Source organism: Eulemur rufifrons, chromosome 6, assembly GCF_041146395.1.
Source record: "Eulemur rufifrons isolate Redbay chromosome 6, OSU_ERuf_1, whole genome shotgun sequence".
Classification (NCBI taxonomy): Eukaryota; Metazoa; Chordata; class Mammalia; order Primates; family Lemuridae; genus Eulemur; species Eulemur rufifrons.
The window spans coordinates 86,577,728-86,605,050 of NC_090988.1; the positions used below are offsets into that span (position 1 = coordinate 86,577,728).

Here is a 27,323-nt window from a genome sequence, read left to right on the forward strand (position 1 = left end):
CACCAGCACCGTCTGGTGGGGTAGAGACCAGGCCTGTGAAGTGGGCCACTCTCTGGGGTTTTTAAAGGCCACTCCCAACTGTGACTCCCATGAGGTATTGATGTGCTACTCCCAGTCACCACTCGATTTCTGCCACCATGGGGCTTTGTCACTTTCAGGCAGAAGCTCCTTAGAGCAGGACTTAAAACGAATCCAGCATCTCTTTCTCATTTACGAGGCCCATCTCTGGTATAAGAGAAGCACTGCAACTCCCTTGCTCCAGCAAAATCTGGGAACACAGTAGATCCCAATGCAGCCTCCTTCACTCTGCTGCCACAGGTAACTTGAGCTTGTCAGGTATGTCCAGTCCTTTTTGTCTCCCAGCCACAGAGACCATATTTTAGGCTCCTCAAAATGGTCCCAGGCTTGAGGGAAGGAGGTAGCAATTGATCCAACCTACTCACAAGCACAACATCTTCCGCCCCCCTCCCCAAAAAAAGTCTCGTCACCAATTCCTCCTGTTCCTTTTTTTTTTTTTTTTTTTTTTGTTTGAGACAGAGTCTCACTCTGTTGCCCAGCCCAGAGTGCCGTGGCGTCAGCCTAGCTCACAACAACCTCAAACTCCTGGGCTCAAGCAATCCTCCTGCCTCAGCCTCCCCAGTAGCTGGGACTGCAAGGCATGCATCAACATGCCCGGCTAGTTTTTTCCTATATATTTTTAGTTGTCCATATAATTTCTTTCTATTTTTAGTAGAGACGGGGGTCTTGCTCTTGCTCAGGCTGGTCTCGAACTCCTGAGCTCAAATGATCCAGATCCACCAGCCTGGGCCTCCCAGAGTGCTATGCTAGGATTACAGACGTGAGCCACCGGCCCGGCCCTGTTCTATTTCCTAATCCTATTTTATTGATTGATTGACAGAGTCCTGCTCTGTCACCCTGGCCAGAGTGCCGTGGCATCAGTCTAGCTCACAGCAACCTCAAACTCCTGGGTACAGGCAATCCTCCCACCTCAGCTTCCGGAGTAGGTGGTATTACAAGCGCACACCACCACATCTGGCTAATTTTTTCTATTTTTAGTAGAGACGAGGGTCTCACCCTTGCTCAGGCTGGTCTTGAACTCCTGACCTCAAGCCATCCTCCCCACCTCGGCCTCCCAGAATGCTAGGATTACAGGCGTGAGCCACCGCGCCTGGCCTTCTAATCCTTTTTAATATCCTTAATCTGTCCAAGAAGTACAAGAGCCACGCTTATCAGTAAGCATATATGATTTCATTTATTTATTACCCTCTTGGATATTAGACATAATGAGATGGACCCAATTCTTTATACTGGCAGCAAGCAAAGATAAACTCATCCAGCAGCCAAATTTGACCCCCACACTTGTTTGACCCCCACACTTCGTGAACACAGAGTTTTTTTAATGGCATTTGAATGCTTTGTGCTTACCATCGGACCGACTACCCTCTATTACCACAGATTTAAATTACTCTCTTTAAATCGGGAGGAAATAAAGTCTGTGACTTCTCATACATACAGCTTACACTTTTTCCCTCCTTTCTATTTCTCTCCTTTTAAGATCACTCCCTGCCAAGCACAATCTTTCAAAAAGGGGTGAGCTAATTTAATCGTCCTTGCCGCTTTTTGCACCTCCAAGCGTTAGAGGGCGACAAAACCCCAGGCGGCTCATGGGCTTCCAATAAAGGCCGCTCCCGACGCGCACGACGACACGTAGGCGTTGGGGGCGGAGCCGTCCTGTGCGCGGTGACTGGCGGCGGCACTGGCGGCAGCTGGAGGCGTAATAGTGTAGGCTGTGGGCTTGGAGAAGTTCCGAGGCGGCAGTGGCGCCGGGGACGACGACGACAGCAGGAGCGGGCCCCGGGCTTGTCGCTCACCATGCCGACGGTAGAGGAGCTTTACCGCAACTACGGCATCCTAGCCGATGCCACGGAGCAAGTGGGCCAGGTGAGTCCCCGAGCGGCCTGCAGGGCCCGGCGCTCCGCGGCCTCTGGAAAGCGATGCCCGCCACGGTCCCCGGGCGGGGCAAGGGCTGCTACTTCGCCCTTCCGCGGGCTCCCAGCCACCTCAGGCGATTGCGTCGGGGTGGCCCTTTGGGAGTGTAGACTCTGGCTTCACCCTGGAGACCGCGGCCCCCCGGGTCCCAGGCTTCCCTGCCTCTCTTCCGCGGTCCCCCGGGTACCAGGCTTCCCTGCCAGCCTTTTCTCACCGTGGCGTTTCCAAACTCAGCCTCTTCAGGTTCACATTAATTCTTTTCTCGAGCATTACTCTATAGATTGGTCTTAACTTTTTCTCCTCCTTTTTGGTGGGGCTTGGTCCTTTGAAGATTAGATTGAGAGTTTTCCTCAATAGGTCAAGAAATGTCTTTTTGGAGGCAAAAATCTGCTACTCGTTTACAAAGAGCGCTTAGGAGACAAGTTTGTGAAAAACAGAAGAGGGACCCTTTCGTCCAGACTTTAAAGAGGGCTCACTGGTCCATTTATTCAGTACACTTTCTGAGCGCCTGCCGCGCACGAGGGGCTGTGCCGGGCGCTGGAGGTACAGATGGAAAGATCCGTGGTCTCCTGGAAGGTACATTTAGTGAGGGAGTCTAGCGATAAATAAATAAGAAAGATGTGGGGGTCGTGAAGAAAATAGAATAGGGCAGTGCAGCAGGGAGTAGGGAGGTGCAGGTAGGTCTAGATTCGTCTGGAAGAGTTCTCTTGCTTTGTTTGCCGCAGACACAGTTTCTCAGCAGTATTGAATTGTTGGTATGAGCCGTTGGGTTTTTGAGTGAGTTTTCAAATATTGGAGTACGTTGAACTTGAGTTGATGAGCGGTTCGATGCGTGTTTTCTTGGGTAAAGAACCAGTCTGTCCTAGAGATAATCTCGATCATTGTTTTAGAAATCCTATTTTTCAGTACTTAGAATTTTAGGTGATTCTTCTGCTTATACATCCCTTGGAGTAGAGAGTGGAAGATTCCAGAGTCTAATAACATTAGCAAAGCTATGGCAGTACTCCTCCCATCTTTTCTGGACATGTGTAATTCAAATGGAACTTTTCTGAGCTGAACAAAAAAATGTTTACGTTACATTGCAGCCTTTTTGAAATTTAATTTAGAATTGTGAACATACCAGTTTCAAGTATCAGATGGTTTTCCTTCCCTGCTTATTTCCATTTAGGTGAGGAATTTCACTATTAATGGAAAGTGTATACTGACATACTGTTTACAGAGGTGAATAGAGTCTGTCTTATGTTAGTCGTGAAGGAGGAATTTTCTGTCCATTAAAACAAGATGAGAAATATTGTTGTCAATCATAGTTTGTTTTTGTTGTTCCCAGAAAGAACTAGTAGTGAAGATATTCTTGATTATTGTATAATTTGTCTGTGACTGAGTTGGGGAAGATCGTAGCACATTGTTCTACCTACATTGGACTTTGTCGGGCATCAGCAGAGGGGATGAGGTGGAAGCTAGAACAGTGATTCTCAATCAGTTCATAGATGATGCTTTCCCAAAGAGATTTATCAGGAATCTTCCAGGGACTCTTTGAAACCGTATACATAGTGCTGTCCTGTCTCTCTACTCTCACTTTTTGCTGGAGTGGAAAAAAAGGTTGACATCCACCTATTTAGAGTATGTTATAACAAATGGAAACGGAGCTGGAACTTATATATGTAATACTATTATTAATCATAATTGAGAGTTGCTCACATTTCCCTCTTAATATCACCTTTAGTTATATAAGCCAGATTGAAATGAATGTTCTCTCAGAGAGGTCAAAATGTTTTTCTCATGACAAAAATCTGCTATTAATTTGGGAAGGGTGTTTAAGAGACAAGCTTTTGAAAAATGAAAGAGGTACCCTTTCGTCTAGATTTTAATGAGGGCCCACAATTTATTCAGTACATTTTTTGAGCACCAGGCACTGTGCTAGGCACTGGAATTTAGCACAATTCCCTGTAGATGATGGGTGATCAATGTCTTCTGTAATGACAGCTGTCAAGCAACTAAAGAGAAAAAGATATCTGCATGATGAAATGTAGCAATTTGCTCAGGCTCAAACAGTGAATTCTCATAGAACTGAAGCTGGACAAACCATAATGCCTACGAATTCTTCTCTATTGTATAATACTTACTCTCTTTTAGAGAAGATATCTAAAACTGCTCACCAAAAAAGATAGTAGGTTTTAGGATGTTACTTGTAATCTTAACCAACAAAAGTAAGAGCAACTTAAAGGAGGGGATACCATCTAACTTTTTTTAAAGAAGATAAAACCATGTTCACATTCTTGGTGTAGCAAAGCCTGATTTTCATATTAACTTATGAGATTTACGATCAAGACTTAAGTTTCCTGGCAGATACACTAGCTGGATGCTTCTGAGACCGTATTTGAGTTTGAACTTTCTTCTACCATTTATTTTGATTTTTAGCCTTTGCCAGAGGGGTGAGTAGCACAGTTGCTCAGATTGCTGTCACTGCAAGCCATCGTATCCAAACTATTGTCAATACTCCTTTCTGAGTAGTGCCCTCTAAATAGGTAGGATAAACACAAGTCCTTTGAGGTTTTATGAACTAATTTCCCTAAAGCAGATCAGATCCTTCTCTTTTTGAACCCCTTTGGCACTGTGTATTTATTAATAGCATTTCAGATTTGTAGTTTATTTCATGTGAGGACTTTGCTTACTCCCTTACTAAATTATGAAGTTTTTAAGTGTTAAATCTTTTTTTTTTTTTTTTTTTGCTTCTCTACTTGCACTGTACCTTGCCCTTCAGCCTTCAGTAGACATTTCTTTTCTCAAAGTTGAAGAAATATATACAAAGAAAGAACAGATATAAGTGTTAAAAAAAATTTACAAGGATTATCTTTGATAAATGAAGAAGGGAACTTTTACTTTATAGACACACACACAAGCAAGTATTTTCTAATAAGCAAACTGCAGGTGATAAATTCTAAGTGAGGCATTATTTAATACTTCAAAACCTTCCTGTTCTTCTGTCATCTTTCCTCTTGTAACTGCCATGTTCCACTTACTTATTTGTCCTACTTTCCCCTACTTTGCCTCTGCTACTTCTTGTTCAGGTCTCCTTCCTCTGCTGTGTGTTCTTATACCCGTCTAATCTCTTTTTCCACTGTGCTCTGGGCAGGGTTGCCGACTGCCATAATAGAGTAAGCTGTGGCCCACCATTATTTTAAATTCTGCTTGAAATTGTTATGAATTTACTTAATTTTAAAATGTAGATAAATGTTAAATAGTCAAATCTAAAAGTTAAAAAAATATATCAGACACCTGTTTAGGGACTATAACAGTAAGGCTGATCTAAGAGTAGATCTATGTAATGCCTAAACTCTGATTTCTCCTGTTCTCTTAATCATTGAGGACACTAGCTCTTCAGGGTGAAAGAGCTCTTCAGGGCTTTACTGACGTTTACTTCATGAAGTACTATTCTAGTAGTTTTTTTGTTTTTTGTTTGTTTGTTTTGGTATGATGAAGCTGAAATCACAGATCAACCAGGTTCGTAATCCCTCAAAGTATGTGGAAGTATTAACAACTTACTTTAAATGCAAACTAGACTTACTGAGTCTGAGGAAGAAAGTGGTAATATAGCTTAGCCAATTTTTTTTGTATCATGCTTAAGAAATGTGTTTGTTGAAACTACACACTTCTCTAAAATAACACTTTATTTCTTAGAAGTTGCATCCTAGATGCAAACATGGCTTTACGTGCTTTATCACTGACCACTCATGAATGTATCTGATGAATGTAGAGCAAATTATACCTGACTTTTTACTTAAAAGAATCTTAAGGATTTCTTTAGCGTTCTGCTTTCAAATTAGATATTATACACAGTTTTAGAAATACATTTAAAGTGTTTATGATTAAAGTTTCTTGTCAGGATCACAAATTGATGTATCTAACTGAAATATACAACTGTGTTGGATGTTGAAAAATAATCAGTGCTTTATATTATTTGAAATATTTTATTGTAGTTATAATCTTAGCTGTGTCACTAAATCACTGTGATCCCTGATTTAATTGGAGTCTTTTAAACTCATGTTCTGAGACCTTAGTTAACAAAGGGGTGGGAGGAAGCTTGTCGGATCTTGGACCGTCAAAGGTAAAATGTAAGCCTAAATATAGGCTCCACGCAGGCATCTAAACTAGGATGCAGCATCCCAAGCACAGCAAGCCCCTTAGAAAGTTAAGACATTTCAACATATTCAAACTAGAAATAATCAAAATTTCTACTGTTGGTAGGCATCAGTTTCATGAAATAGTTTAACATCAATTATGAATAGACTTCAGCCAATTACCCTTTATATAATGCAAAAATAAGATTAAAATTTTCCTTGCCAGTTCTTTGATTTGTCTTTTCTGCTTTATTCTTTCTTTCAGCATAAAGATGCCTATCAAGTGATACTGGATGGTGTGAAGGGTGGTACTAAGGAAAAACGATTAGCAGCTCAGTTTATTCCCAAATTCTTTAAGCATTTTCCAGAATTGGCTGATTCTGCTATCAATGCACAGTTAGACCTCTGTGAAGATGAAGATGTATCAGTAAGTTTGTGAATGACACTTTTCAGCAATCTTTCAGATGATTTTGTATGTGGCTGTTATAATTTAAGTAGCAATCATATCAGTGTACAATAAAATAACGCAGTGAGCTCTGGCATGGCACCATACCCAGGCTTAAATCTACATTTGAGAAAATGTATTAGTTCTTTTTACCATCTTTCAATTGTGAAAACTGCATAGAATCCTAAAATACTTTGTTTTGCTTATCCATTATCCACTGTTTAAAACAGGTGGCTCATATCTTTTTCCTAGATTGTTATTGGTTATACATGAGAAATTAGACTATTTTCAATTTGTGCTCACTTGAATATTTAAATATTAACAGTGTCACATCCTAAAATGTAGTTTCAACACCCTTATATGTTTTGCGTGGCAGAAAAAGAATTGATCTGTGTCAAAATTGTATTACCAGCTTAAGAAGAAATAGTTTTCCTTGGAACAGAATTAACCAATTAACCATTGGCATTTCTGGCTGCTGATACAGGTTCCTAAGAATTTTAAACTATTAGCTCCTGGCTTTTCAAATGAAATCAGTGAATCACCAACATTTCATGCAGAATTTGCTGGATGTAAACCCTGTACATTTTTTTATGTAAACTCTAATAAGTCAAGATCAGTATTTGGAATTAATCTCATAGAAGATAGCCACAAATGTTGTATTAAGTACTCAATACTGAATATTCTAAAGTAAACGGGTACTAGCTATGACATTGCCACAGTAGCTATATTGAAGGAATACTGTATTGTATGCCCAAAGGTAGTAAAAACCCAATAGTTGTATATAATTGGTATATAAACAGTTCTTTATAATTTCAAATCTGTCTGCTCTGGTCAGATACTGTGTTTAACTTCCCTTTCTACCACATTTTATTTTATTTATCCTGTGAAACTTGAAGATTAAATTGGAGCAGATTATTTTTTAAATTGCTAGAAATCTCATGTTATATATTGTTGTGATTCATATGTCCCTAATTATGGTTTCTCTGTAGTTTCAGTTTTTTTAAAAAGCTGAGTTTGTTGTTTTAAAGGCGATAGTATTTAGTTAATTCTTGTTTGAAATCATGCCCAGATTCGACGTCAAGCAATTAAAGAGCTGCCTCAATTTGCCACTGGAGAAAATCTTCCCCGAGTGGCAGATATACTAACCCAACTTCTACAGACAGGTAAGGGACTTTATTATTATCTTTTTATCTAAATATAACTTCTCTCTGAAATAGTGACTCTGTTTTTAGCTTCGGAGGGTGCTAAAGGTCCTCCCTCTGATAGTGATTAACCTTTTTTTCATTCAGTAGTTTGAAACTTAATGACTTTTTTTTTTTTTTCCTACTCCCTTCTAGTGACTGGTGCAGAAGCTTAATGACTTCTAATTGTGTAATACTTCTAGCATTGTTTTGTTTTTAAATCTGTTTATAAAGCCATGATGACTGGATTCTTTTGGAAATTTTGATGCATCATAATTTTTCCCCCAATTTCCTGTAGTTTCATAATTGCACTATCAACATAAAAGTTTTTCGGGCATGCCAGATTAGGTTCTCTACCCTTATAATAAGAAAAATATATCTTTTTGGTACTTGAGGAAGTGACTTAGTTATCAGTCTCCTGTCAATGTAATCTTTGAGAAACTATATTAATCTTAAGTTTGAAATTGAAGCAGATGGTATTTTTAATATGTTTTACATTCGTTGTGCTGCTTTTTCTCTATCCAGATGACTCTGCAGAATTTAACCTAGTGAACAATGCCCTGTTAAGTATATTTAAGATGGATGCAAAAGGTAAGGCCAGTTCTTGTTCTGAATTGTGTTTGGTGTGTAGAAAAAATCAGGGAGTTTTATGTTACTAATTAAAGATAAAGTCTGAGGTTCATCTAGAGATCTATTTCATAAAAATTCTTGATATTCTGAAAAAGTCTCCTCAGCTCAAAATGTTTGTGAGTAGAAAAACCTGCAGAAATAATTGCAAAAACAGATCAAATTTTTTCATGAGTAATCTGTTGGAAAAACTCCCTTTGCCACTTTAAAGAAATTCTTTCAAAATACCTGCGTTTTATTATTAATAGTGATTTTTAAAAAAGGAAAGTCTTGCTCAACTTGGCTCTGTGTCCATAAACAAAGCATGCGATCACTCTTTATGGTTGGGGCTGTAGAAATTTCAAACTAACTTTAACCTGTATTGATGCAATTTAGGATGTTTACTAACTTGTTTTGGGAAGAAATGCTATAAATTGAATTAAATTGAAAAAACTTCATTATAGAATTGACTTACTACAGACAACTATTTCGTTTTTCAGGGACGTTAGGTGGGTTGTTCAGCCAAATACTTCAAGGAGAGGACATTGTTAGAGAAAGAGCAATTAAATTCCTTTCTACAAAACTTAAGACTTTACCGGATGAAGTCTTAACAAAGGAAGTGGAGGAGCTTATACTAACAGAATCCAAAAAGGTACGCTTCAATCATCATTTGGTAGAAAAAGAACATATTTGAAATTGGCAGTATTCATCAATGCAGTGTGTGGCTTGTGTATAAAATGGTATATCCCCTCAGAACCACCATAGAACTTTCAAGTCTTTCTTTTATCGTTATTTAGTGCTTTGGTTACTTGTAATGATGAATCAGTGTGTTAATTTAGAGATGTAATCACATTCAAATCCTGTATGGCATTATCCTCAAAATGTGTGCATCCTGCAGGTCTTTGTACAAATTACCTTCTTCAGGAAACTTTCCCTAATTCCTACTCTTTTCCCCCATTTTAGGGTATTCTTTCATAATATTCTTATTTCAAAATGAAATATATTATATTGAAATGGTCTATTTTTTCATCCTACCCCATGACACTCTGTGTTCTTCAAGGGTGAGATCATGCTTATTTGCCTGTCCTTCTAGCACCTAGCACAGTTACAGATGTTAAGATTGGCAAGGTGTGCTACAATTAACTTTTCACTAATTTTAAAGTGCCAAAGTTTAGGAATAACTTACTTTTTTCATATGTTCGAGAAGATTCAATGTTTTCTCTGTAATAGCACAATTCACTTGCTTCCTGATAAGAGTTTTTCAGTGACAGAGAAAACAACAGTTTTCCACATGGGAATATCAGAATATTTTACCACTTTTCAGAGCTTTTAAATGGTTGTTCTTTCCATAGTTTTCACTGGGAAGGGCACTGCAGCTCCTCCTGTTGCCATGTTGGAAGCCTGTCATATAATTTCTTTTTACCTGCTTATATGGTGGCTAGTGTGTCTTGTACTCTGTCAAGGTAGACCAGTTTTTCTGTCCTCATTGTCCTGAGGGACAACTAAGGAATTCAGTTAGCTTGCTTTACCTTACAGCCTCAACTCTGATTGGCTCTTTTCATCTGTATTTCAGAAGCATTAATATAACACTGACTTTAGTAACTGAAATAAACTTGCTACTCTCTTTCCATGTTGCTTTTTCTTTCCTATTCAAGTGATGAAGATACTGTTATCCTGACTTATCCCTTTTCTAGGTCCTAGAAGACGTGACTGGTGAAGAATTTGTTCTGTTCATGAAGATACTATCTGGGTTAAAAAGCTTACAGACAGTGAGTGGAAGACAGCAACTTGTAGAGTTGGTGGCTGAACAGGCCGATCTAGAACAGACCTTCAATCCCTCGGATCCCGACTGTGTGGACAGGCTCTTACAGTGCACTCGGCAGGCAGTACCCCTCTTTTCTGTAAGCTCTTTGTTTTATGTAGCTGGTATTTCGATTATCCTATTAGCTATTTATATTTCTGTAGATGTTCAGTTTAACATTCTCTTTAAACCTTTCCATAAAAGTATTCTTAACACAATGAAGTGAATACACATTGAATATCCCTTATCTGAAATGTTTGGAACCAGACATGTTTTGGAATTTGGATTTTGGAATATTTGCATAGTGCCAGTATGAACATCCCTAATCTGAAAATCTGAAATGCTTCAGTGAGCATTTCCTTTGAGCATGACCATGAGCATCATGTCGATGCTCAGAAAGTTTTGGATTTTGGAGCATTTTAGATTTTAAAAGTCATGAGATGCCGGGTGTGGTGCATGCTCCTGTAGATAATCCCAGCAACTCAGGAGGCTGAGGCAAGAGGATCACTTGAGCCCAGGTGTTGGAGACCAGCGTGCACGATATAGTGAGACCCAGTCTCAAAAAAAAAAAAGTCATAAGAATTTTGCATTCTGTCTCAGGCTTTGTGTTTTCCCTGGCCATGAGTCTTCTGGGATGTGCATAACTTAGTTTGAAAAATACGGTTTAAAGGAACTATCCTTTTTGAGAAATGTCCAGTCTGAAAATCCACCATTAAAATGTCCCCCCAAATGTCATGTGAGAATCCAGGAAGAGTTCAAAGATAGGTTCTAATGCTCCAGATGACTTTGTAACACAGGATATGAGGGGTCTTCAGAGAGTTCATGGAAAATGCACATTATGAAAAAATTATACATGGATTTAAAAATTGTTTGCACCAAAATAAACTTGTACTAACTTGTTATAACACGTATGAATAGGATCTAGTTTGAGTCACTAAGAAGGATAAGATATCAAATTGAAAAGAGTTCTAATCAGAGCAACATGAATTCTACTAAAACTGAAGCAAGAACAAGCATCAAATTTGTGGTGAAGCTTGGGCTAAAGAATGGTGAATCATTGATGCTTTATGAAAAGCAGGGACAGTGCCCCAAAGAAATCAGCAGTTTACAAATAGATAAATCATTCTAAGAAGGGACGAGACAATGTTGATAATAAAGCCCATAGTAGCAAACCATCCACGTCAATTTTCAAGGAAAAAATCTTGCTCATGCCCTAATCGAAGAGAACCAGTGATTAACAGCAGAAACAATAGCCAGCACCATAGACATCTCAGTTGGTTCAGCTTACACAATTCTAAAAAATTAAAGTTAAATAAACCTTCTACTCAATGGGTGTCAAAACTGTTGCACCCAGATCAGCTGCAGGGATCAAGATCCCGAAGCATTTCTTCAAAGAATTGCGGGAGATGAAATATGGCTTTACCAATATCATCCGGAAGACAAAGCACAGTCAAAGCAGTGGCTACCAAGAGGTGGAAGTGGTCCAGTCAAAGCAAAAGAGGACCAACCAGTCAAGAGCAAAGGTCATGGCAACAGTTTTTGGGATACTCCAGGCATTTTGCTAGTTGACTTTCTGGAGGGCCAAAAAATGATAACATCTGCTTATTATGAGAGAGTTTTGAGAACACTTTCTCAGAAAAATGCCCAGGTAAAAGCTTCACCAGAGATACCTTTTCCACCACAGCAATGTTCCTGCTCGTTCCTCTTATCAAACAAGGGCAATTTTGTGAGAGCTTCAATGGAAAATTATTAGGCATCCACTTTACAGTCCTGATTTGGCTCCTTCTCACTTGTTTTTGTTTCCTAATCTTAAAAAATCTCTAAGGAGCATCCGTTTTTTGTTTTTTTTTTTTTCAGTTAGTAATTTTAAAAAAGCCTACATTGACATGGTTAAATTCCCAGGACCCTCAATTCTTTAGGAATGGCAAATATCACTTATAGAAGTGTCTCAAACTTGTTGGAGGTGATGTTGAGAAACGTTTGGGTTTTTTTTTCTATTTTTATGTTTTAATTCCATTTTTCCACGAACTTTTTGAAGTCTCCTCACAGATCATCTATTGAGGTTATTTCTGGGATGTGCTGTGTATGTACTATAGTGTATTTTTAGCCATAGTATTGAATGCTATAATGCTCAGCATTTATTGAATGGATTTCTACTGTAATATTTCAGGGAATATTTCTCTTTTTTAACCACTTAGTTTCTTTCGATTTTTTACAGAAAAATGTCCATTCTACAAGGTTTGTGACTTACTTCTGTGAGCAGGTTCTCCCTAACCTCAGTACCTTGACTACCCCAGTTGAGGGTCTCGATATACAGTTGGAGGTAAGAGAATATTTCTGCTTTAGCACTAAAAAGGCATTCCCACATTTTAACAAAAATGTAAAACACGAACTTAGATCTGGTTTCCGAGGGAGTAATTTAACCTGATTCCTCTCTGTATGCCCAGAATCTAGTGTAGAGCTTGATTCTGAAGAGCACTTAATGATTGTTGAATTGGACTGAAATATGGAAATGCATGTGCCATTCCCCTCACAGATCTTCGGGGAAGAGAAGAGTCTCACTGTGTACTGACTATGTAGTTTGCTTTGAATGTCCTGGGCTGCCTCATGAGACTGGGATTGGGTAAAGCAGGGATAAACTTTGAGGATAGTGATAATTACCAATATTTTGAGTGAATATCCAGAGACTAAATTTAATAACAAGTGAGTCCCACCTTAAATGTTAGTAAATAATTCTTTGCTGTTGAGAGTTCTTCCTAAGTGTTTCTTTATAGTACAAACTAAGTTAGTTAATATAGCTATAATTTTTGCATTGTAATTAGCTCTATCATTAACCTGTAGCATAAAGTGTCACGTATATTCTTCTCCTTACTTCTTATCACAGATACAGTGGGAGTCATGAGGTCTGGGTTTTAGGGTATACCCTGACACTCACATAACACTGTGACTTTACCATGTCACATCTCTGACCTTCACTTTCCTCAATGATAAAATATAGAGCTGCATCTCTAAGGGTTTTTTCCAGTTTGAACATGATTCTGTGAAAACGTAATTGAAAATAAGTGAAGTGTTAGTTATCTAGAATTATTCTCATTTTATAGCCTTTGCTTATTCAAAAACTAGTGGTAATAACAGTGAATTGTGTGTTTTAGGTATTGAAATTGTTGGCAGAGATGAGTTCATTTTGTGGTGACATGGAGAAGCTAGAAACAAATTTAAGGAAACTATTTGATAAGTTATTGGTAAGAACTTTTTGCTTTCTTTATGGCATAGGCATGATCAATATAGATCTCTAAGGTCTAATTTAGCATTAATTTCTAGATTATGAGAACTAGCTTTTGAAATTTCAATTAAACAATAATCCTAGCAAGTGTTGTTAGCTGTTCAGGCCACATACCTACTTTTTTAAAAATTCTGTTTTAATCTTAGCATTTCTTTTGTTGATACTTTGTACAAAATGTAAGATTTATATAGATCTTTCTATTATTCCTGTATCAAAATAATTTTATATCTGTAAAAGAAATTAGCTCTAACTCTTCTGATTAGGCCAAAAAGTCTGAAAAATGAAGTTAACATTACAAAAGGTCATTTGCTCCAGATCACTAACTAGGTAGCTGCCAGGTGCTTTAGCAACCAGGAAATAAACTCTACCATTTAAGTTATAATTATGGAGAATATAGACCATCTGATAAAATCATCAGCAACACTGAGTGATTTTCTGTGAGCAATTGTGTAAGTGACACATGATAAACCTTAGGCCCTTAGCATTAATTGAGTCTGGTGCTCATGCAGACCTGTAATATCTATTGAGGTGTTACAGCACTGATATCGAAAGCCATTGCAGCACTTTGAATGTAATAAGAGTCAGTATTTAAACGGTATGGACAAATGTTCAGAAAAGATTTTTGTAGTTAGCATAGTATTTAAGAGCATCAACTTTTTTATTTTTTTGAGACAGAGTCTCACTCAGTTGCCCTGTCTAGAATGCCATAGCACCAGCGTAGCTTGCAGCAACCTCAAACTCCTGGGCTCAAGGGATCCTCCTCAGTAGCTGGGACTACCGGCATGAGCTACCACACCCAGCTAATTTTTTGTTTCTGTTTTTAGTTGCCAGGCTAATTTTTTCTATTTTTAGTAGAGATGGGATCTTGCTCTTGCTCAGGCTGGTCTTGAACTCCTGAGCTCAAGCGATCCTCCCGCCTTGGCCTCCCAGAATGCTAGGATTACAGGCACAAGTCACCACGCCCGGCCACAGGAGCATCAACTTTTGATGCCAAGCCTAGATTGAATCCTGACTCTTCCACTTACTAACTTTGTCACCATAGGAAAGTTATGTAAGCTCTCAGAACTTCAGTTCCTTCATCTGCATAAGTGCTTAATGAATGTTAGCTACTTCGATTTTCATTATTAGTAGTAACAACTGTAACATAGGTTAATATTGATAGTTGGCAGGCTAGAGCATTGATCCAGTAAGTAAAAGAGAAATCTTATTTAAGGTGTCTGTTTTTGGTATAATAGTTTTGAAATGCTTCATGTCTTAAAAGCATGCCCTACAATTACTTGATTATCTTGGTCTAGCAGCTTGCAAACATCTCTATATTTTCATCTCTTAGGAATATATGCCCCTCCCTCCAGAAGAAGCAGAAAATGGCGAGAATGCTGGTAATGAAGAACCCAAGCTACAGTTCAGTTATGTGGAATGTTTGTTGTACAGCTTTCACCAGTTGGGCCGAAAACTTCCAGATTTCTTAACAGCCAAATTGAATGCAGAAAAGCTCAAAGATTTCAAAATCAGGTGATATATTGAGGTGGTTCAATCCTTGACAAAGGTGATAGCTATCTTAAAGCTCCCTGAGTTTTGTTTTTGCTGGATAAGCGCATTCTCCCCACCCTGCCTTACCCAAGTGGATCAAAATGGAGGGTCCAGAAAACAGGCATGTGTATAAACCTGTGACAGAAATGGCATAACAAATCAATGCAGGGAGGTGAACTTTTTAAAAAGTGGACTCTGACTCCTCCTACTTGCTTTATGATCTTGGGCAGATTCCCTAACCTCTCATAACTCCCAACATTTTTCTCAGCTGTTAATTTAAATGATAGTAGTGCCTACCTCATAGAGTTGCAGGAATTTAAGGAGACAATGAATATAAAGCTTTTAGCACAGTGCCTGGCAAATAGTGGGTACTCTAAACTGTAGCTGCTATTGTTAGTAATACCTTACAGTGTTACTAGAGGAGCAGCACTGGAGAAATCAATAGAAGTTGTTTTGTATTGATTGTTCCATTAACAAATTCACATCTTAAATGCTTGAGCCATTGTGTTACTGTGTTACTGTCCTCCGCTGTGTGATAAAGCAGAGGTTTAACACTTGATGAAGCACAGTCAACTTAGGAAATTACTCTTTAATTTATTGGTCATGTACCCGTATCTGCACTTAGTGTTGTTTTGCTATAGTAGAATATTGAGTTTAAAAATAAAATTCCCGGCCGGGCGCGGTGGCTCACGCCTGTAATCCTAGCACTCTGGGAGGCCGAGGCGGGTGGATCGCTCAAGGTCAGGAGTTCGAGACCAGCCTGCCTGAGCAAGAGCGAGACCCCGTCTCTGCTAAAAATAGAAAGAAATTATCTGGCCAACTAAAATATATATATAGAAAAAATTAGCCGGGCATGGTGGCGCATGCCTGTAGTCCCAGCTACTCGGGAGGCTGAGGCAGTAGGATCGTGTAAGCCCAGGAGTTTGAGGTTGCTGTGAGCTAGGCTGACGCCACGGCACTCACTCTAGCCCGGGCAACAGAGCGAGACTCTGTCTCAAAAAAAAAAAAAATAAATAAATAAATAAATAAAATTCCCCCCCATAATAAGCTGAAATAAAATAAAAAAAATATAATAATAAAATAAAATTGAAATGATGAATTGCTAATTAACAAATAACTTCTTCATTTAGGCTGCAGTACTTTGCACGGGGTTTGCAAGTTTATATTAGACAACTTCGCTTGGCTCTCCAGGGTAAAACGGGTGAGGCCTTAAAAACAGAAGAGGTAAGAGTACTGGTTCACATCTCATAAATTGCCAACTCCATACCAAACTATATAGATTTATGTTGGGATTTTTTTAGTTTTCCCTGCTCTCACCTAATTTAATCAGTCCTCATTCCAGTACTGATGAAATATTTTAGATTTTCATTATATCTTCCTGTAACTTAAAGTGATTTCTTTTAAAACAACTCCTATATGCATATGACCTAGCCCTTACTCATTTTTCAGATAAATTGTAGATAGCATTTTAATGTTCTAACCTATTAAGGAAACATAAAGATTATTTGCTTTCTTTGCCACCTCTATAGTTGTTTAGAGTCCAGAAATAGGAATAAGTTTTCTCTATAGTTTTAAACCAAGGAATTTACTAACTATAGAAGTGATTCTGAAAGAGAAGTATAATTACTCTAGTTCTATGTCGGAATGGAGTATGCATCATAGAAGTTATGGCATTTTAATTTAATTTTTTTTCCCTTTGCAGAACAAGATTAAAGTTGTTGCATTAAAAATAACAAATAATATCAATGTTTTAATCAAGGTAAGTTTTCCTTTCTTACCTAACCCAACCAGCTAGCTAAAAAGTCAGTGCAAGAGATTTTCCATGTGTTTTTAGGTCTGTAATGGTACTGTTTAAGGGTAGATGCTATTTCATTTCCAACATTTGGCCTTTGGAAGCTTTATACTTTTTATAATACCAGGTGACATTTCTGCAGCTATCATAAAATCATACACTGTTTTATTTATTTAAAAGTTTTGCAGAAGATACTGCACACAAAGGGTGGCATGCAAATTTCCTATGACCCAAAGCATTGAAGCAGAAGATTTAGACTCAAAATTTTTGGTGACTTAAGTTCTGAGAGTCTTATGCTTTGGGGTCCTTTTGAATAGCCAGAAAACTCTGCTTCACTTATTCTAAGAATGGACATGTCCTACGTAGCACATGAAATGTTTTCCCGTGGTCTTTTCTGTAAACTTACCTATATGATGAACTGAGAGCTTTCTGTACTGTTGCCTACGGGTGTAAGTTACCATTAAGCCATAAATACTCTTCAGTTCTGTTTACCCTTCCCAAGCAACTGCTAACCTAAACAAAAAACTATTAACTTGAGAGAATAAAAACAGAATCACAAAGTAGCCATCATTTGTTACTACAACTTAACAGTATTGTGGCCAAGTGGGAGAAAGAAATGGTATTTAACACCTAGAGTGCAAAGCCTGACAGTAACAAAATTGGGACTAGTTTGCCTCAAAGCTAATCTGGTAAAAATTCTATGGAATAATTAGTGTTGACGCAGGAACAACACGGGGGTTGGGGTGCTGACCACCCCCACCCTCCTGTGCAGTCAAAAATCCACATATAACTTTTGACTCCCCCAAAACTACTGATAGCCCACTGTTGACTGGAAGCCTTACCAATAACATAATCAATTAACACATATTTTATATATGTATTAAATACTATATTGCAATAAAGTGAGCTAGAGAAAAAATGTTACTTAAAAAATCATAAAGAAGAGAAAATATATTTACTGTTTAGTAAGTGGAAGTGGATCATCTTAAAGATCTTCATCCTCAAAATCTTCATGTTGAATAGGGTAAGGAGGAGGAAGGCTGAGTCTTGCCCTCTTGGTTGGCAGAGGAAGTGGAAGGGGAGGCAGGAGAGGCAGACACACTCAGTATAAATTTTGTTGAAAAAAATTCCACTGTAAGTGGGCCTACACAGTTCAAACTGGTGGTGTTCAAAGGCCATCTGTCCTTTATCAGAAGAGAGGGAACTTTTCAGAGAAAGCAACAATGAGTTACACATTGAAAAATGAATATCATATTGCTAAGTAGAAAAGTAAAAAGACATTAAAAACAGAAGAGGTGAGACTACTGACTCATATCTCCTATGGAAATTTTTATAGTAGCCACCATTTATGACAAATCTAAAATATAAATAATAGTTTCACATAGGAAATCCATATATTAAAATGTGAGATTTGACTTGATTTGAACTGGTGATAAAAGTCTGTGTTTAAGATTTAATATGGTGTTAAGAACTTTTTAAACATAACAAATACTATCACCTAATGCATGTAGATGAGAAAGTTTTCTATTCAGGAAACTATAAGCAATCTAAAGATGACTGTAGTAAAGAAGGTACATGGGAAAGAAGACAGGTTCACTTATGTTTATTGATTTATTATAAAGGCTATTTGAAAGGCTACAAATTAACAGCCAGATGAAGAGATACACAGGTCAAGGTCTGGAAGGGTTCTGGGTGCAGAGACTTCCATCCCTATGGATTTAGTGTGCACCACCTTCCTAGAAGCCCCCTCTGTCAGTCTTTTTGGTGTTTTGGAGAGGCCTCATTATGTAGGCATGATTGATTAAATCATTGGCCATTGGTGATGGCTCAGCTTTCAGCCCCTCTCCCCTCCTTGGAGGTGGGGTGTGGGTATGTGTGTCCCAACCCCCTGAGCACATGGCTGTCTCCCCTGGCAACCAGTCCCCTGACCCCATCCTGTTTTATCTAGGGGCTTTTCAAAATTCACCTTATTAACATAAACTCAGACGTGGCTGAAAGGTGCTTGTTGTAAATAAAAGTATCTCACCTTTATTGCTCTGGAGCCATTTCAGGAACAACGGACAAAAGGCCAGATATTGGTGTAGTCACTTAGGAAATTACAAGAGTTATGGGAGTTGTGAGCCAGGAACCATGGATGAAAAAACCAAAATACAGTCAATACAGTCCTCCCCCTATATTCGTGGGGAATTGGCTCTAGGACCCCTCAGATACAAAATGGCATAGTATTTGCATATGTACACACATCTTCCCCTATACTTTATATCATCTCTAGATTACTAATAATACCTAATATAATGCCTACACGTGACTATATTCTCAAATTTTACTTTTTAGAACTTTGTGCATTTTTTTTGCTCCAACCAATCTGTGGTTGGTTGAATGTATGGATGCAGAACCCATAGATACAGAGGGTTAACTGTATACATATGATAATATCACAAGTGCCTTACCAGAAAATCCTGAAATATTTTTTAAATTGAGTAGGAGTATGTGACATGATCGGCTATTTGTTTTAAAAAGCTCACAAGAAAAACTGATGTGCTTGGGTTCATCCTTGGCATTTTTCAAAACCTTTACTTACCTAGTTTCTACCTACGCAGACTCATTTAATTCTACAACTTACCTTCACTTCTATTTTAATGAATCTCCAAACTATACCCCGATTTTCTCTTATCTCCTAAGATTTAACATGTTTTTTTTTTTTCCCACTTGCCAAGGGTGATCTATTAACATGTTTAAAATTCAAGCCTTACCCTGTCTTCTTCATGTTAATATTAATTTCATCATGCTGAATATGATACCTTTTTCAGTTAATAATATTATCATATGCTAAATCACTCCAGCCAGAAACTTCAAGCATTTTTTATTCAAAACATGGCACAATGGCCAGTTCCCTGCATTTTTTGGTACTCTGGACTTAAGTGTTGTATAATAAGAGGTGATTTTTATTAATATGCTCATTTTAACTGGAAAAAAGTTTACTTTATCACATTTTACCTATATATAAAAATTAGGGGCCAGGCGTGGTGGCTCACGCCTGTAATCCTAGCTCTCTGGGAGGCCAAGGCAAGTGGATCATTTGAGCTCAGGAGTTTGAGACCATCCTGAGCAAGAGCGAGACCCCGTCTCTACTAAAAAATAGAAAGAAATTAGCTGGACAACTAAAAATATATATATAAAAAAATTAGCTGGGCATGGTGGTGCATGCCTGTAGTCCCAGCTACTTGGGAGGCTGAGGCAGTAGGATTGCTTGAGCCCAGGAGTTTGAGGTTGCTGTGAGCTAGGCTGACGCCATGGCACTCTAGCCCGGGCAATAGAGTGAGACTCTGTCTCAACAAAAAAATAAAAATAAAAAAATTAAAATTAGGGTAAAGCTGATAAGAAATGTTACTAAGAATGAATGTGTTTAGTAATTCATTCATTGTTCTGTAGATACTATGAGGTTAGACTATTTCAGTTCCAGATTATTTTAACATTTAAATTCAAGAAACGTTTGCATTCCTACCACATATCAATAACTTGTTATTTAAATCTTATAAGTTTTTCCCTTATTGATAGTTTATAGATACTTGAAGGGGGAAAAACATTATTGGCCAGGGCTTTAGTTTCATTTTAATTTTGAACCACTTAAAAATTTGTCAAAGCAGATGAAGACTGCACCGTTGTATTTTCCCTAAAGCACCTCAGTGACTGTATCTGTGCAAAAGAAAATACTTATTTGTTGGCTTCATTTATGAAAGTAGATAAATATTGATATTTTTATCCTGAAACTTATAATGGCATTTAGAAAAGAATTAGCTGCTGTTAAAGCGATATGTACAAAATTATATTATTGAGGTAATAAGTGATTTGTAAACAAAATTGTTTCTGTTTAATTTCCTGTTGCAATTTTATGTAGGTCCTTATTTTAGTCACCAGTACAAGAGCAAGAAGTAAATTAAAGCTATCTCTCCTCAATGTAATCTTTAAGCTGTATCTCCCTGTTTCCTACCCTCATTACCATTCCCTGCCACCAACAGATACTTCAGAAATCTTGTCAAATTTTGTCTTTCCAGGATCTCTTCCACATTCCTCCTTCTTATAAGAGCACAGTAACATTATCCTGGAAACCTGTACAGAAGGTTGAGATGGGGTAAGAAATATATTTAAAGGGGATTTGAGTGTTATCAAAATCAGAATTCAGTTGCATTTACTGTACAAAATGGTACATTGTTAATCAATTCGTAATAACATTAAAATATGACTTAGAAGCATGACTTAAGATACAGAAGCTAATTCTAATATTTGTGAAATAAACTGGTAGAATACAACCCTAGAATATTCAGACTTGTTTGTATTCTTGTAGCATAACTAGAATTTTCTGACAAGTTTTATAAAAGGAGTCATTTAAATGTAAGCCTATGAAGCTACATATTTCAGATTATTTTAAAGCCTTGTAAATGTGTTCTGACAATGTCTGCATAACCAAGCTATGGTTAATTTGCTGACATTGAACATTATTTCCTTTTTTTCTAATGTGACTATCCTCTTTAGAATGTCTTTCCTGATATATTGATAGCTTCTGGCATAATAGAATATTTTTTTAATTGCTCTTCATCCTACCATTATAGGCAAAAGAGAGCCACTGAAGATACAACTTCAGGTTCACCTCCCAAGAAATCTCCAGCAGGACCAAAAAGGGATGCCAGGCAGATTTATAATCCTCCCAGTGGGAAATATAGCAGCAATTTGAGCAACTTTAATTATGGTGAGCGTTTCCGTTTGGGTACAAGCAATATGAGAGATTAGACAGAAATTGTACTGTACTTGATTTTAATTATTAATTTCATATGGTATCATAGCTCTGTTAGATGACTTTTCCAAGTTAATTTGAGGAACCGAGGTTGTTGGGGAAACAACTTATCCCATTCCTCTCTAACTCACCCTGTGGGTTCACTGAATCGAACATGCAACAGTAAGCACTTAAAAAAGAAAAATACGCCTCTTCCATTTAGAGCAACCGACAGAAATAAAGGAAGTTGCCATGAACCATGCATTCCTTGTTTTCCCAATTCTAGCTTCAAGGCAAGACATTCGCTGCATTCTCTCAGGAATGGGCATAGCTTCTGGCAGATGTTGGTATTAATGATCTTTCTTGGACCTTGTCAGCCTGCTGGTTGTCTTCCCATTTTCTCTAGCTAGTTGAAAAGAAGTCACAGAAGTGTAGTAAGATGTTCAAGTATGATCTGGCAAGGAAGATGTGTTCTGTTGCAGTGCCCTTCCCCCCAGAGTTCAGCCCTCATATAATGCCTCCTACTCCCTTTTAGCCATTAGAGCGTTTTATACGAGTCCATTCTCTCCCGGGCCTATTGAATCAGAAGTGAAGTTTATCTCTCATTTGGTTTTTTTCTCATGTATCCTTTTTAAAAAGAATGGACAGAAATATCAGCTCAACTACTTAACTTGCCTAGGAAAACAAAGTTTAGTAATACTAGCTACCAAACATGCTTGTGGTTGGTCTTGATTACCAGTCAGAATTAATTCTGCAATATTTATTTTTTTAAAACAGTACATCATTCTGAACTATATACTCACTATAATTGTTTCCAATGAGAGATAATTGTGACATTAAGTAAATTCATCATACAATTGCTGATTCCTCTAATATCTGAGTAAACAGTTTATAGAAAGCAAATTTGAGACTGAAATAAACGTTTTTACTCCAGTCAGACTCTTTGGAGACAACTTTAGTGTAGGAAGATCATTGTACTCTTTCATATAACAGTATGTAGATGTGCATTTCTGCCTCTTATATGAAAAATGAGTGTAACACAGAGCTCTTACAAGCTTCAAATAAGAATATTTGTGAAAGCATTTTATAAATGGAAAGAATTCTATGTTACTTGGTACCACCACATATAGTCCTCTGTCACTTATATGATTTAATGTGGTATCTAACAGTACCATTCTTAAATCAACAGTTATCTCAGATACTGGGAGAGTGTGGCTTAAATGAAAGTAATCAAGAGCTATGGCAGTACAGAAGAGAATTGTATTCCTTTTCACTTGGGCAAGTCAGTTACTCTGAGTTTTCGTGAGAATTCTGTCCTATGACGCACTCATTGTCTGCCTGATAGTGAGAATTAGGTGATATATAATGCATGTGGAAAAAAATGTGAAAAATGTAACACTTTAGATTGTATGTGACTTAAAAAAAATTATCAATATGAAAAAGTAAGCAACGTTTTACTCAAGACAAAATTCTAGGAGTCACAACTTCAGCTGTTCCCAGTCTTCAAAGTAATAGAAGGGCAAAGCAAACTAAACTCTGATTCTTATTGGAAAGCAGGAACAAATTTCCGCTAGTATTTTATGTCTAGGAGTTTAATGTGATCAGGCTATAGGTAGTCTCACAATAAGATTTGAAGAGTTTTTTTGACTTTATTTTACCCACTCAGTTGAAAATAGTTGTAGTATCTGAGTTTGTTGCTTTACTAACCAATGTTTCTGCTTTTTTTGCTTTACAAATATGGTATTGGCTGTCACAAATTAGTTCAGCTTCCTGGTGCATTTTCAAATTATTTGTAAACATAATGCCCATGTTAAGTTTTCTTTCCTGCACACAAAGTTCCCCAGTGACGTAGAAGTACTAAACAGTCTAAAATTTGTGACTTGTATCCTTTACATTTTACCTTTTTAAGAGGATAAAATTAATCCTAAAGTATAATTTTAACTGAGAGCAGTGGTTTTTAAAAAGTTAATAATGTAAGCCTAAAGCCATTGAAAAGATCATGAAAATACAGAATGGTACTTTAGGATAAAGCTCTTCAAAATAAAGAAAACTTGGTGAATCCCTATATTGTAGAAATGGCTGTAACAGTTAGAAATGAAAAAAGAAATAACCAATATAGAAAAGATAATCACATCAAACAATACCTTCATATAGTATATTTGATATGCTCATTAAATGTAGCCAAACATTTAATTCATATTAAATAGAAAAAAAAATTGAAAGAGCAGATTTTAGTAGTCTCTTGGCTTATAGCTACGAATGATATCTATGAAGGTATTAACTTGTTAAATGTGTTGGTGTGAATAATGAGTCAGTATGGTGGGGGAAAACATGTAGACATCTGCATAGGTGGGTTTGAGTCTGAACAGTCAAAAGGCCCACTTAAAGGCTACTGCACTCCCTGAATGCATCTATATTCGCTGCATCTGTCACTGGGAGCATCTTCCCTTCAGAGAGAACACCTCTGATTTTCTGAATGTATTTTCTGAATGTGTTCGCTAGGGTAATACACATCATACTTTCATTTTAAAATGGTTTGCATAGCAATCAACTTATAAGAGTGTGTCGTGGTATAAGAGGTGACTTTGAATCAGATCATATTCTATTACACAGATAAATGTTGGCTAAACTGAAGAAAGGTCTAGTTAGTTTTCTAACTCAGAACTGAGTTACTTTTCCTTTTGGGGAAAAGACATCAAAACACCCTAATAACCCATAATGGCAAAAAAACAGATTGCAAAATTGACTTTAAAGGTATATTTTTCAAGCCTCAAGAGTATGGATCAAAAACATCAAAATCAACCTCTTTTTATTGCTGCTAACAAGATGGCTGCAATGAGGAAGTTTGAAAGTTCAATAAAGAGATTTGATCTAATTTACATATGATGAAAAGTCTAGCCTTGCTGATAACTTCAATCAGTTTTCTTCACTGGAAAGACTCCTTTGAGGAACATTTCTCTGGGCTATAAAAGTGACTGATTAATGGATCAAAGACTCTCCTTTTATACTGAGACACAGATGACTTGATTTTTCAGCAAAAGATAGGCTTAATTTACACCAGTAACCTAGATATACACACACACACACACACACATATATGTACACACATAACACCTTTTTTGGCAGCACTCAGGGAAGCTCACATAACTGATAAAGCAGTGAAAAAGATGTCAATATTTAGGTCTACATTTATGTGAGTCCAGGTGCTTGAAATATTGTGATCAAAACAAAATAAATTGCCTGTTGATTCAAAATGGACTTTTTCTGTCTTGCCTAATTTTTTTTAATTGATTATTGATAGTTTATTTCTCATGTATGGCACTAACTTTGGAAGACCAATCTCTTTTTTGTTAATTCTGTATTAAGTATGGAAATTTTTATAATTTCATTATCTTTGGTAGTGATAGGCACCAAAGTAAAGAGCCTACCTAGTAAGTGTAGTTATCATAACATTGTCACCTTGAAACAGATTTGTTAATGGGACACATTTAATTGAGCACCTGCTATGAATGTATTTGGCTCCTTGCCATATATGGTTTAGTGTATATGTTGCCGTGCTTTTATGTACAGAATGAATTTGTAGACAGACTAGATTAATTCTGCTTTTGTAGGGCCTACTGCTACAGAGTTACAAGCTACATTTTTTCTGTGTCTGCTGTACTCTGAAGTCATAATCAAGACCTAAACCCTTGTTCGCTTTTTCGTAGAGCAGAGAGGAGCCTTCAGGGGAAGTAGAGGTGCCCGAGGTTGGGGCGCACGAGGAAATCGTAGTCGGGGAAGACTCTACTGAATAAGACATCACACACTTCAGCGTTGTCATGAGCTTAATATACTTAAATACTACTACTCATTGATTGGATTGCCGGGGATGTCCCTTTAAATGGACTGCTGCCTTCAGCTAAAAACTTAATGTTCTTTATACCTTTGTATGTATGATCTACTTTTGTAACAGACCATGGTGTGTCCAAGGTAAACCACAGCGATATTTTTGGATGCTTGTTTTTGCAATATCATCACTATTCAGACTTCCTATTGTGAATCTTTTACTTTTAAACATCTTGATAGTTTGTTATTGAGAGATGTTCAAGTTTAAAATGTAATGAAATTCAGTCTAGTTCTGATAACTGATAAAGATCATCAGTTTTGAAAGGTTACTGATTTTCCTCTCCCGTCTCAAGTTTTTGCCCAATATATGGAGAAGAGTAACAGTCAGTCTTAACCTTTTGTTTTCATTGTTTTTTAATAAAGCTGCTAGGCAATGGTGCAGCATTCCCACCTACCTAAGTGTGATAAAAGCTAAACACTTACCATCTTTCTTAAAATGTAGACGTGACATTACATTTTTAGGAGGAAGTAAGTTGCTTTGCACTGCTTACTTAACTCTTTTCCATATATTGTGATACAAACTTTTGAATATGGGATCTTACTATTTGAATAGAAATGTGTATGTATAATATACATACATACATAGGCATATATGTGTGTGTATGTGTATATATGTGCATGCTGTGAAACTTGACTACACAACATAAATCATTTTTCAAAATTCCAGGAACGGGTAGTCTTTGACACAGTGATTATCCTTTTGAGGCTGAATCCATTACTGACTTGTTATCTAGGTTTTTATTCCCAGTAGTGCAGGATTTTGAGTCAGTTGCACTTACATGATTATTATTATTTAAAAGGAAAAATAAACAAAGGCTGCATTTTCAAAGATAAATTTGGAGATTGCTATTGGTGAAATACAGCCAAAATGTTGAATCTAGTGTACATATAGGTTTCTACAGGATGAAATAGTATAATTTAGAATTTGGAGAGTTAATAACCAGGGCTGTCCAGGAAAAGTGACTTGATAACATGGTACCAATAAGTAAGGGATGCTCCTCTTGGTTTGCTTTTGCCACTTTCAAGATTTTAACTTCTCAGGTTATTAATCAAAATTATTGTATGTTAGCCAATAGAATCTTTAGGTTAAAACAACAGACGGGGGGTTTGTGGAGTGTTTAATGTCATGGGCATTTTTAGTAGCATAGACCCTTTGCTCTGCATTTGAATGTTTCATATATCTTTGTTCCACAGTTAATCTTCCCTTCCCTAAGTTTGCTATTCAAAGCAAATGCCTGAATGACATTTCTAGTAGTTTGATGTATTTTTTGAGGAATAGTTTGTGATTCCAATGCAGGTGTCTTTGTTACCGTTACCTCTACACTGGGGGAAAAGCAAAACCCCTTTGTTAATTACTTCATGTTTATGAGGAAAATATTTCTGCAAGTCTATAATGACACAAGTGAGCAAAAAATGTTGGTCAGCTTCACTAATGGAGTGGTGGCAATAATCTCTAACATTCCAAAAGACTATGAGCTGAACCTAAACTCCCTTGGAATCTGAACAGACATAGGAACATGGAATTGCCATTTGAAAACTGTGACCAGCTAGTCTGGACCTCAGAGATAGATCAGCCAGTGGCTAAAGCCATTTCAAGTACAGAAACTACATTGGGACTACAGCTATATAAATTTCAACATTAAATGTTATTTTTCCATTTTCTTTTTATATTTGTAAACTCAGAGCTAAGCAGAAGTGACTTTACTTTCTCTAGTTTGATACTAAGTTGTGTTCCTTCCCTTACCACCTCACTCTTCCCTTTCCTAAGGCAATAGTTCAAAGTTAGGTTATTTTTGCTTACGAAATTTGAATGGAAACCTTCATGCCAAGGATTTTTTTCTTTTGCAAGACACCTGTTTATCACTTTGTTTAAATGTAAATGTTTCCTTATGCTTTTGAAATAAATTTCCTTTTGTAATTTT

At 37.2% G+C, this 27,323-nt stretch overlaps 1 protein-coding gene across 4 annotated transcripts; it reads left to right on the plus strand.

Annotated features, from left to right (window-relative positions):
* Window positions 1–1,740: 1,740 nt before the first annotated feature.
* API5 (apoptosis inhibitor 5) lies at window positions 1,741–27,323 on the plus strand. Of its 4 annotated transcripts, none has more exons than XM_069469841.1 (14): window positions 1,741–1,941; window positions 6,373–6,534; window positions 7,622–7,715; window positions 8,259–8,324; window positions 8,840–8,991; window positions 10,034–10,240; window positions 12,359–12,463; window positions 13,293–13,382; window positions 14,754–14,935; window positions 16,084–16,177; window positions 16,656–16,712; window positions 20,801–20,877; window positions 21,356–21,492; window positions 25,224–27,323. In XM_069469841.1, the coding sequence occupies exons 1-14, from the start codon at window positions 1,873–1,875 to the stop codon at window positions 25,304–25,306; spliced, it is 1,575 nt and encodes a 524-aa protein (XP_069325942.1). In that variant the 5' UTR covers window positions 1,741–1,872; the 3' UTR covers window positions 25,307–27,323. The 4 variants fall into 4 exon arrangements, with proteins under 4 accessions (XP_069325942.1, XP_069325943.1, XP_069325944.1 ...); XM_069469842.1 differs by having other exon boundaries at window positions 25,229–27,323; XM_069469843.1 differs by lacking the exon at window positions 6,373–6,534 and having other exon boundaries at window positions 25,229–27,323.

What these genes read in the sequence shown, in the direction of transcription:
- API5 (XM_069469841.1), top strand. Translation starts at nt 1,873, where the DNA reads ATGCCGACGGTAGAGGAGCTTTACCGCAACTACGGCATCCTAGCCGAT. An exon ending in CCACGGAGCAAGTGGGCCAG is followed by an intron (nt 1,942 to 6,372) that starts GTGAGTCCCCGA and finishes TCTTTCTTTCAG; the next exon opens with CATAAAGATGCCTATCAAGT. An exon ending in AGGCAGTACCCCTCTTTTCT is followed by an intron (nt 10,241 to 12,358) that starts GTAAGCTCTTTG and finishes GATTTTTTACAG; the next exon opens with AAAAATGTCCATTCTACAAG.